The 12539-nt window shown below is 45.0% G+C and overlaps 1 protein-coding gene across 3 annotated transcripts in view; it reads left to right on the forward strand.

Moving 5' to 3' along the window:
- Pard6g (par-6 family cell polarity regulator gamma) overlaps nt 1-3698 on the forward strand; it is a 144423-nt gene extending 140725 nt beyond the window's left edge. For all 3 annotated transcript variants that reach the window (XM_010613343.2, XM_010613341.2, XM_010613342.2), the window contains exon 3: nt 943-3698. In XM_010613343.2, coding sequence (XP_010611645.1) covers nt 943-1799 — 857 coding nt within the window. In that variant the 3' untranslated portion in view covers nt 1800-3698. The remainder of the gene's footprint in view (nt 1-942) is intronic.
- The last annotated feature ends 8841 nt before the right edge of the window (nt 3699-12539 follow it).

Genomic DNA, 12539 nt, shown 5'->3' on the forward strand with positions numbered 1-12539 from the left:
AAAAAAAAAAAAAAAAAAAAAAAAAAAAGCTTCATGTGTCAAAAATAAAAAGGCTTAATATAAAACTCAATGTAGCATTTTTCTGACATGAACAAATGCTTTAAGTTTACAAATATTGCCTATCTCGTTTCAGCTTTTAAAAACTGTGCTTTAGTCTAAGCATCTTCCTAGGTGATGTGCATGTGTGTGTATAGCATGTGGCCGCAGTAGCACTTCAGAAAAGCATTTACTACCTCCAGCAGCACCTGTGCCGGTCATTAACCAGAAACAAGCAGTAGTGACTCCCTAGGAAGCACAACCTGTTGAATTGAGCTGAGGGTTCTAACCATGGCACTCAGTGCACAGACAGAAGACAGCTGGAGAGTCTGCCCCTGGGGACTAACGCGAAGCAGGGCTATTTCTGTCTTACTGCTGAAAGGTGGAAGACAAAGAACCATTTTTAGGAGCTTGGTTAGGTTTAGTTTAAGATGCCCTGCAATCCAGCTCCTCACCTCCACATTTGGTGTCCTGCAGATACTTACACCCCACTCCATCCTTTGTTGATTCTCGTTACAGGCTCTGCCTCCCTCTTCTACCCCTCTAAATCCTTTTGCCTGTCCACTTGTGGCCCAGTTTGGAGAGGTCTGTAGGGAGTTTAGAGAGATGAGGTACTGGCATGTGGCCTCACAGCTGAGCTGCCTGGGACCGCTCAGCCTGGAAAGCACTAGGCTCGGTGAGGACGTTAGTGAGCCTTTCCAGTGTCCGTGCATCATGTGTGGCTCTGAAGGACCCACCAGAGCAGCTCTGCTCAGGCTCAGAGAGCTGGTGGGAGGTGGTTAGAAGGAAGCAAACATGATGAGCTGAGGTTTGCAGGGCAGCAAACAGACTTGTAGGGGTTGTGGTGGTTGGTCTCACTTACGTGTGACGTGTGCCTCTCACTGTTCGGTCTCTGGACTCTTTCAGAAGAGGCAGACCACTACAGCTTTGGGGCAGGCACCCTGACCAGGAAAAAGAAGGTGCTGGTGACTCTGAGGGACGAGGGTCTGCGCCGGCGCGCCCACCTTGACATCAGCATGCCACACGACTTCCGCCCAGTGTCCTCCATCATTGATGTGGACATCCTCCCTGAGACACACCGCCGAGTAAGGCTCTACAGACATGGCTGTGAGAAGCCACTGGGCTTCTACATCCGAGATGGCACAAGTGTGCGGGTGACTCCCCATGGGCTAGAGAAAGTTCCAGGCATCTTTATTTCCCGCATGGTGCCTGGGGGTCTTGCAGAAAGTACTGGGCTGCTGGCTGTGAATGATGAAGTCCTGGAGGTGAATGGGATCGAGGTGGCTGGGAAGACACTTGATCAGGTCACAGACATGATGATCGCCAACAGCCACAACCTCATTATCACCGTCAAGCCTGCCAATCAGAGGAACAACATTGTCCGAAGCAGCCGCACCTCTGGTAGCTCTGGCCAGTCCACGGACAGCGCTGCCAGCCACTACAGCTTGCCAGCTGCCCACGTCCTGCAGAACTTCCATCCCGATGAGATGGAGAGTGACGAGGAGGCCGACATCGTCATCGAAGGGGCTTTGGAGCCTCACCACATTCCCCAGACACAGGCCGTGCTTTCTGGCAGCCTCTCTCGGGCCAACGGCACCAGTCTTGTGCACAGGCTGCATCGGGACCTGGCCCTGCACAGCTCTGGGAGAGAAAGCAATGGCAGCATTCATAAATTGCTCAGCTCCCTGAAGTCGGACCCCCGCAACAGCCTGGTCCTCCCCCAGGGTGGGGTGGAGGAACACGGGCCCGCTATTACGCTGTAGGGCCCAGGCCACTGGAGGAGACCATGTTGACATTCAACCTACGAGTGGGGGAACATTGAGAGAGGAGCCAGTAATGCCACGAGTGATTCCAGAAGTAAAACTTCCAAAGGGGAATAAATGTTTTACATTTTTGTATCAATTTTAAAGTAAGAAAAGTAATTGTCTACTTCATTCCCTCCTTTTTAAATCACTCCCACAGCTGTAGTCTTTAACTTTTGAACAGAAATTTAAAATACTGTATTTTTATAGGATTTCTCCATAGAAATTAAACACACATGCACACACTTTGGGCCAGGCCTAAGTGCAGGTCCCAGAAAAAAAAGACTTCTGACTACAGAACAAACCTTTATTTTTAAATTATAAAAATACTTCATTTTTTTGAACGAAGCTTTAAAATAACTTTTTAAGTAATAAAGTTCATGTTTTTAACTTAACTGGTGCAAAAACACCCCATGATGCCCATGCTTTCTGCTGACCTGCTGGCAAGGCTGCGACAAGAAGGCAGGGACTATTCCTAAGGACAGAGGCACCCAAATCTGTGTCAGGTATGACCACAGGAGAAGAATTTCAGTTTTCACAGTGTTTCACAGCCAGTTCACAAAAACCAGAGGGGGATGGGGAGCACCACACAAGAACATACATCGCTGTGGTCCTAGCAACCCACAGCTATGGAATTGTATTTATGATGCCAGAGGTGGCCATCTTCAGCCTTCCCAGAACCAGTAAAGGAAGCAGGCTGCACAGGAAGGTGAAGCTCAGCAACATCCCAGCAGCGTGTGCTCCAAAGCCAGTGTTTACTGACATGAGTCAGCCTTTCCCTATGGGTCAGCTGGCTCTAGGGCAATGTTTTCAGATGTGAGGGATGTGTAACACAGACTGTGGAGTCTCAAGAACAGACAGTTGGATGCATGCAATTATCTTTGCTGTTAAAACAGCCGGCTCTAAGTCAGTTAATATGTGCTAATTTCCATTCCTAGAGTAGTGGTCAGTGGCAGGAATTCTGCTTTTAACTATAACAAGTCTTGTGGAACTTAATGGTTTTGACAAATATTAAATTCCTTGTCATTTCTAACTTCTTAGGGATTCATGTTTCACCCAATTAAATTTTTTGTTTGAATACAAAATCATGGGGAAAACGTTGCACTTATACTTTAAGAACAAACTTTGACCAAATCTTTCGTGTAAATACAGGTAAAGTATTATTACTCGGTTTTAAGGCTGCAAACGCCACCTGTTGTTCCCCTTGTGGTGTACCACCACCTGCTGGTCAGTGGCAGAACTGTCCTGATTTTGTGACTGTCCTATGGAAACAGTGCAGCTCAACATTTTCATTTGCCTTCAGTTCATTAAAACAAAATTATTTTCCTTTCAGAAACTATTTATTGGGCAGAAGTATCTTTTGCTAAGTGACTATGTCTCCTACGCTGGTGTCTGAGTTTTTCATTGTGTGCAAAGGACAGGGACCACATGTTCCTGAGCACAGGAAGTAAGTAGCAAGATGCCTCCCCTCCAGGTCTCATGAGGGCACTGAGGAAATGCAAGAGTATTGCCTTTGCTACCACAGCATTTTTTACTAAGATGAGTATTTTAGACCCAAAGTTCTAATGCTTTGTTACTATCACACAGAATATTCATTTAATAAGTATCTGTGGAATAACTGGGTCTGCTACCAAGTAGGAAAGTTATATTTCCAACCGTTTTTAAGTTGTTGGAGCAAATGTGAATCAGTATTTTAAAGAAAAAAAGGCTTACTCTGAAATTGTGCCTGTTTGTCGTAATTATAAGGATTATAAACTGCTTAGAATAGCTGCTTAAGTATATTTTTCTACCCAGGTCTGTAATTCTGTCATTTTTCTTTTCTCCTTTGACAAAAAAAAACCAAAAAACTGTCATTATAAAGAAAAGGGGTTTTTTGTTATTGTTGTTTTATATTTGAGAATAAAGTTTTTGCTTTTAACAAAATGCATTTCTGATGTATTTCAGTTATGTTCTAAACAAAGGTAGAGAGACCATGCCAGTGACAGACACTGACCACGCCAAAGGGACTGATCCTTACCAGTTGCCTGTCACAGGCCGCACTTTCTCACTTAACCCTCACACACTCTCTGCAAGTGTTATTCTTTCCACTTCATAGATGAAAAGACCTTCCTACAAATGAGAGCGCCTCCGAGTCCCTTGGGGAAAGCTTCTCTGAACGCTTATACAGCCCTCTCAAAATGTACCCTAGTTTGCAGTGTTCGCTATCATTCTGACATTACTAAGTGTATCCTGCTCCCATCAAGAATTACTGAAATCACAAACACTGTGGTGGCAGTAAGCACCCGCAATTCCTGGAGGGGGGCCAGACAGCCTCATAAAAGCTTCACAGGTGTCCTCACCTTACTGGATCCTCACAATGACCCAGGACTATACCCTCTTTCCAGTTTAAAGTTAGAGAGACGGGAGTGGTGGCACATGCCTGTCATCCCAGCACTCAGGAGGCTGAGGCAGGAGGATCGCCAAGTGTTCGAGGCCAGCCTGGGCTTGAAGGCAGCCTGAACTACGTAGTGAGACCCTGTCTCGAAAAGGGAAATGCAAGTAGCTGAATGTGGACCATGGCAGTCTGATGAGTTGGAGCTGACAGTCGGGCACCAGTGCTGGGCACATTCTATAAAACACTTGTGCAGCACAGTATGAGGTGCAGGTGCTTAAGTGTGGTCCACATCACAAACCAAGAGCATGTGCTGCTTGGGAGAATCATTCTGCCAGTGGATGATGAAATTTTTATCACAAAGATGGGGTCATTTAGTATCTTACAGCTTTACATGAAATAATCATAGATGAGGAGCAAGGCTGCCATGGCGAGCTGCAAATGTCATACAAGTAACCTTTCCCTCTATCACAGGGCCCCTTTGAACCCTGGCATGAGAAAACAGACACTAGAATGGGTGACAAGTTGTTCAGCTGGAGGGAAAACTTACATATTAGCAGGGAAGTGAAATTTCTCAGAAATGCTCTAAAGAGCAAGCAGTCTGAGTCTTGACTTACAGCAACATGAGACTGAAGCCTTGTGTGAGTGTGGAATGCACCATTTCCTGAGAATCTGTGCCTGCTGAGCTGAGGCCTGGCCTCGGGAAGGTTAGAAGCTCAGCAATAAGCACAAGGCCTTGCTACTGCAGACGGGTTGGGGTTTGTTCAGAGAACATGCCAGCCCATCCCAGAGCTCTGACTCCAATCTGGGTGGGGTCTGAGAATTTTCGTTCCCAATAAATGCTCAGGTGATGCTGATGCTGCACCCCAGGGATGACACTCAGAACCATCAGCCCATTCCCTCAAAAAGTTATCAGGAGAGCATGGTGTTTGCTCAGGGGCCTAGGATTCATGACCAAGGATTCATTCACAGAACACAGGATTTTTCTCCATCACCTTAGGCGCCACTGCAGAGTTTGTACTATAATTTATGCACACAGACTGCTGATACTTTTCATCCCCACCCTGCCATGCTGTGATGCTGCACCACCTCCTGCTCTTCCTTTCTTCCTCCTCCAACATCCATCTCAGAGCACTTATCCCAGACACCTCCAACTCCAGCCCACTTCTATGTTTTTTCAGTTAGGTTTTATTTTCCTTTGTCCTCAAAAAAAAGTAATTAAAGATCTGTAAGGTATTGAGACTTCTGTCAGTACAGAAACATTTCCAGGGAGAGGCATAAATGTTTATGGCCTTGATAAACAAGATGATCCAGCGCTGCTCTCAGCATACCAGTGAATGAGTCATTTTACATATTCTGCTCCACAAGCTTTGACAAACACAGACATGCCAGCATAAGAGCTGTATGTTACATCAATAACATACAGGAGTTGACAGCAGAGGTACTAGATACATTCCAGCAATGCTGGGTACAGAGACGAGGATTCAAGTTCAAGCTCAGCCTGTGTAATTTAGTGACTCAGTAGACCCTGTCTCAAAGTAAAGGGCTGAGGATGTAGCACAGCGCAAATACCCTAGGTTCAATACCCAGTTCTAGAGAATTAAAAACTTAAGAACTATACAATGGTAAATGTCCTATGACCTATTAAGGTGGTCGTGGCCACCTGAGGGTCTGTTTCATTACACCACCACCAAGGCACACTTGCCATGTGAACCCTATCTGAGCCGACACTGCAGAGACAGACAGGATGAGGGAGCACTCCCTGTGCAGGGCCACTAACCACAGACAGCAAATCAGCAAGAAAAAACTAATCTTTTCCTAAACACCGTTTCTTACTCTCTATGATTCTTGCTTTTGACAGCATTTTGGAGAGGGAGCACCTTAAAGACCAATGAGAACAACCTAAGTAGAAACCTGGTCCTCAGCAGTGACCAGCTTATGTGACCAACCCAGTCATACTTAGTGCTTACACCCCTACTTCCTACCCCTGCCCTCGGCAGCAGCCAGTGTAGCACACAAACGCTTCTTCTTTCCATGATGCTGCGTGTTTCAGAGCAACAGTGACGTACCAATGAGAAAAGTGTGTTCAAGGCCGAACAAGAACATGACAGCTGCAGGGCAAGGTGGAACCTCACACCCCACACTGGTGCTGAGTGCAGCACAGAGCTGAGAAAGAGCACCTCAGCATCTCACTCAATACCAGCAGGGTCCAGAGAGGGCTTTCATCTCTCCTAGTGTCACTGAGGCTTGGGGACACTTACACCATCTCCCCATCTCTGCCAAAAGTAGGTCATACGACACCTGAGTCTCTCATAAGCCAAAAGAATAAGTCCAGCCTCCCTGCATGGAATCACTTGCCTTGGTGCTAGGAGGCTTTGTAGCAGACAGGACTCAACTGTACCTGCTATCTGGTTATAAATTCTTCCATTACCGAAAACAGTAAATGGAGTGAGTTAGGCAAATAGAGATGAGCCCTGGAACTTCTGTGCAATTTTAAAATCAAGAAATTTGTATTAGCCCATTCTCTGTTACTCAGAATTAACACCTGTGGCTGAGTAAATTAAAAAAGTAAAGGCTTACTCAGGTCACATCTGTGTGACCAGCACCATGGTGGAAGTGCATATGGCGGGGCTCAGAGGTAAGCATCACGTCACCAGGCAGGAAGCCAAACAGCAACGCAGGGGCCAGGATCAGGATTTTACAACTAGTTCTCAGGGGAACTTGGTGAGGGTCCCATGGCAAATAATCCATCCCAGAGGCAAAGCTGATTACCTGTGGACCACTTACTGGGCCCTGTCTCCTACAGGCCCCACCACCTCTCAGCATTGCCACCCTGGGATCAAGCCTCCAGCTCAATCTGTGGTGATGCAAGTCGCTAGACCACAGCATAGCTCCGTAGAAACCTTTGAAAGCTAAGCTGAGACAGGCTCTGTGTGTGTGTGTGTGTGTGTGTGTGTGTGTGTGTGTGTGATGAGAATAACATGCCCACTTTGGAGAATTTTTAAAATATCAAGTAATTAAAGAAGAAAAACTCCATAGTTAGTATGCTAGATAATTGTTGCTTTCATGTTTCTTTAAAAGCTGTCAGACAACTTGTTACTAGATAAAATAATTGAGATTCTACACAGAATAGTAGTACACTTTACTTTGTCTCATGTAACACAGTTTTCCCATAATGATAAACGTTCTTCCAAAATAGTACTTTTAATAGCTGCAAAATAAGGAGATGTCTACATTAAGCTTCCCATCTTCTTGCTGATAGATACTGGGTTATTTCTTTTCCTCATACAAAAATCACCAGCAGTGGGAAGCTGTGTTTACAATTTCATTTATTCCCTTCGGATAGATCTCTAGACATGAAATTACTTAATCAAAGGGTAGGAACATCTTTGAAGTCTTGGTGTTTTGGTTTTCATTTTTTTGTTTTATTTTTTCTTCTGAAACAGTTTCACAGAAGTTTCCAAGGACAGCACAAAAAGCTATTGACTTAGCTCCCAAACCAATGCCCTAGATCAGTGATGGCAACCCTTTCAGAGCTTTCAATAATAGCACGATGCAGCACACATGCCACAGGTTCACCATCATTGCCCTAAACCCAACCCGCTGTTTCCACAGACAAGGACATTCTCCTACATGGCCACACCACCATTAATGAGAAAATTAACGCCAACAAGCTATGGCCCTCTAGCCCCTCTACTCAGGTTTTTCCAGTCATATGTGTAGCACCCCATATAACAAAAGGACATGGTTCAGAATCGGCTGTACTTAGTGGTCTTCAGTGTCCTTGGATCTGAACAGTTTAGTCAAGCCTGGACCTGTATGACCTCGGCACTTCTGAAGATCACAGGCCAGTCCCTGTGTAGCAGCTCTCTCCATTTGGTCTCGTCTTCCAGCCCTCACAGCTATGTACCTTTGCCAGGAACTATCGTAGACACTGTGCTGCATTCGCAGGGCCCTGGCAGGTGGCTCCAGTCATTGACACTGCTGGCTCTGCTTCGTACAAGACTGCAAAGTCTTCCTCATTGTAAACATTCCTTTCCTTTTGAACTCTTCGGTATTTTATAGGGAGGCATTTTGAAACTAAGGCTGTATCACATTCTTCATCAAATTTTCAATTCTTTGTATCAGTAAAAACTCATGGATTCCTATTTATTCATATATTCACTGCCATCACTATTTTGATATCAAAAGATGCTTAGCAGAAGCCTCTTCAACCCCTCTATACATTCTTTTTACTTTACACACTACTCTCATCAGAGGAAATCCTGTTTCTGCCTCCTCTTATACATTGCCTCCCTCGGACCAAAAATCAGCCTTTTCAAGGCATTCCAGCTCCCCTTGTGAAGGACAGCGTTCAGAAGTCAAGATCTGAGCTCTGACGATGTTCCTTGTTCCTGAGAGCACAATTAGGGAATCATACGCACATGTGTGGAGGCAACATTAGGGAATCATGCATGTATGCGCAGACACACACACACGTGCGCGCGCGCGCACGCACATGCACGCAATGTACATGCGAACAAGAGCCAGACACTGGACTGAGTTGCTCATGTCTCTGTGCATCCCCAGCAGGGCCTATCACCTGACCAGGTAACCAGCTGTCTCTCGGGGGTACACTTGGGGAATGTGCTCATCAACATGTCACACAATCTGTACAAGATGTTACTGTCCCTCTGGGACCTGGAGCCTTCTATGTTCCTGTAACACTAATGCCTCAATAAGCACACAGGACTCAGATTGCGTGAGGGCCCTTTGTGATGACCCAACTCATGTCACAGCCTGTGGCTGAAGGTTAAGAACATCCGTGCAACTTCTCAAGGCCACTTTGATTCTCACACCTGGCTTCCTCTAGACCCTGCTTCAAGAGCTCTGGCCTGCAGCCTTGGTAAGAAATTGCAGCACAAGTAAAAGCATGTCATAGCCCTGTGGGTCCTTTTAGGAGCTTGCCAAGTCTGGAGGTGCTCCTGGAAACAGGCTCTCTCACATATATGTGCACACACATGCATGCACTTTTGTATCTCCAGTTTCTAACTACAGATTCAGATGCCCTTGCCTTCCATTTCAACCCAGTTCTACAGGTTTAATCTAACATTTTTCTCTTATTTGCAAGAAACCTGTTTCAATTATCTTTAATACATATATTTGCTGATCATTCTTCCTGTACAAAACCACTCTCGCCTCAGTATCAACCTCTTCCTTCACCTCCAGGCCCTACACACCCACAGCCCCCTTTACACACCTAGGCTCCTCAGCTCTGCACACTTCTCAGCCCTTTCTAGGGGAAACCTTGAACCACATACACCAAGTGTCCATCCTCCCCCTACTGTGGACCTTTCTCATCTTGCTGGACTCCAAACCAGCTCTGGGCACTGCAGTTCCCTTCCTCTACCCACCACAGCCCAGCTGTGCTCTGCCTCCGTGGAAGACCAAGAGAAAGAAAGGGAGGAATAAAAGGGTCTTGGAGCTCTGCACACTTAACTGCCATGTTGCTTTAACTTAACCGCCACTTCACTTATCTGGAAAAATTGCTCAAGAACCTCTCGGCTTATCAGATCTGATCCCAGCCCTGAACTTAAAACCCTGAAGTCCAGTGTTTTTGCTACCACCTTTCTGGGGCTCCTCAAGTGGGTGGTGCCCCTCAGGAATGGCTCCCTTAGTCACCTCATACTGCTGCTGCCCTGAATGGGCAGCACTTTGCCTGCAGTTAGCGTCCTCGAGCTGAAGCAGCTCTCCTGTTCTCTGCTTCCACGAAGCCTCATCTCCTCCCCTCAGTCCCACTTCCAGTGTCCCCAGGACACAGGACTACAGGTCCAGGGCTGGGAGCTCTTGGTGCCAAGGCCATGCTGCTCATGTTCCCTCTAGCATAAACAGGATCCAACAGGGATGTGGTATATCAATCAGTAATGGAGACAATGTGCGAGAGGAGAGTACGCCCTTCTGGTTGCAACACCCAAGATCTGTGCTGGCCCTAGCTGGCCCATCAGTGGCACCTCCACGTGTTTCAGATTCTTGTACAATCATTCCTTTCCACGTTACCCTGCCTGCCTGTGGCTTGAGAACAGCTTATGACCAGAACACATGAAGCAAATAATCAGTTGGGGTTTGGTTCCAAGGACCCCTTAAAGGCCACACGATACAGCCAGGTAACCACACCTGAGTACATTAATCTCTTCCTGAGTGCATCATGATGTTAATGGAAGCATTTGAGTAAAACCTCCAAGTTTATTAAATTTAGTTAATGGTTACCTTTGCTTAGTAACCCCTATCAGCATTCTTTTTAAAAAAATCTTTCTGGGTGAAAATAATTCTGCTTTTCAAATTATCAATGCTGTTCTTAAATTGTTCAAAACTAAAGATAAGTGAAAAACAAACTTATCCTAAAATGTTTCTTGTAGACACAAGCTATAGACAGGGATCTTGAGGACAGAGTTGATAAGTTTTACAGTTATGATCAATATTGGTGTATTTGGTTTATATTTCAAACACTGCTGAAATTTAAACACTAAGATGTAGCCACTTACTTAAATTACTGAGATATGGGCTGGGGATTTAGCTCAGTGGCACCGCCGCCTGCCTTGCAAGCGCAAGGTCCCAAGTTTGATCTCCGGTACCAAGAAAGAAAGAAAGATATTTGGATTTTAAATTGGGCTATTCAAATATCCAACTGAATTTGCAACAGGAAAAACAAAAGCTATTTGACCTAGTTACTTTTCATTTCATGTTATGATTCTACATCAGCATCTGGCAACAAATAAAACAGTTTAAATCTTCAGGGCAGTTTCTACATTCAGTGACCAGAGTAGGAACATGGACCCAAGATATATATCATCATATGCACCCCCAACAGCTTACAGTGGTTAAGATTGAAAGTTTTGTGTATCACTGACAAATTTTAGAAACCAACACGTGAAGGCTAAACTCAACTGTCAGTTTCCTTGGTTTGGGAGCCACCTAGGGAATTAGTAAAACACACTTCTGGATATGTCTGCATGGGCCATGATAGGCACGAACCTGAGTACTATATATGGTCCTTGGTCCCTACCTCCCTGGCATTGTTGCCCTGCTCTACTTCCCAGAAGCAGTAAAACATCACCGCTTCACTCTGCCATAGTCTTCCACCATGACTGGAGCCAGCCAGACTGGAAACATGTATCAAAATAAACCACTCTTCCTTTAAGTTGTGGATGTCAGATCATGTGTCCCAACGACAGGAAAGCTGGCTAATACACTATACATATAAGAGACCACATTTTACCCAAAACTATGTAGTCAAACTTTACCTCTTTTGAATTTAATTACTCTTACACTGTAAACAAAAATATGCCTTATGCTAAAGTTACTGAAATGAGGCAGATATGTAGAAAGGTTTGCAGACTTGAAGTATTTAGAGTCAAGACAAACTCACAAGAATGTTAATCACCTTTGCAGTCTACACTGTATCTAACAGTTGAAGCAACTTTACCTTGTTTTATTGTCTCAAGTTGCCCTTTGTATTTTATAAGCATCTTTCTACTCTTGAAATATGATCTGGGGTATGACTCCGCATGTGCACATGTGTGTTGTGTGTGCAGGATATCATAATCGACCCAACTTGATCCAGAGATACTGTGCTGCTTTTGGAGGAGAGGTCTGCACTATTATCCCAGTGTATGTACAAATAATAGAGAGAAAACTCTGCAAACAAAAAATTTAATACTTTAATAGTGAAAAATACTGTTGGAGCCGGGTGTGGTGGCTCATGCCTGTAATCCCAGCCCTCGGGAAGCAGAGGCAGGACTGTCACAAGTTCAAGGCCAGCCTGAACTACAAAATGAGACCCTGTCTCAAAAAGAGAAAAACACTGTTAGAAGTATGTAATATAACCAAATATTAAGGGGTGGCTTCATTTTTAAACCAATGTGTATTAAATAAACATTTAAATGAAATTAAGTCATTCTGGCACTGAGCTACTCCTGGTCTAACCGGGGCACTGCTTGTCCTTTAAGGGCTACCACCAGCACTGTGATGGTGCAGAAGGCAAAAGAAAGAAATCTCTCATGACTTTTATGATAATCTCAGTGGTTGAGTCTGCAGTGATCTCAATGATGCAGGCTTCACATTAGAGAGCAGAAAGAGCAGCATGGGCATGCTCCAGGATATACCATTTTCTGAACTCTCAGAATCTGTCCAGGAGTCTCTGCAGCCACCTTGCCAACTCTCTGAGAAAGCAAGGCATAGCACTAACTAATCGCCTCTGACACAAGTAAGCAGCCTGCTAATTAACTGCCCTGGAAATGGCATGGATCCATTCTTGGTTTCTAGTGCCTGGAAAATATATGATCATATTGATA

The sequence above is a fragment of the Fukomys damarensis genome, unplaced genomic scaffold (genome assembly GCF_012274545.1).
Source record: "Fukomys damarensis isolate Sample0158 unplaced genomic scaffold, DMR_v1.0_HiC HiC_scaffold_30, whole genome shotgun sequence".
NCBI classification, from domain to species: Eukaryota; Metazoa; Chordata; class Mammalia; order Rodentia; family Bathyergidae; genus Fukomys; species Fukomys damarensis.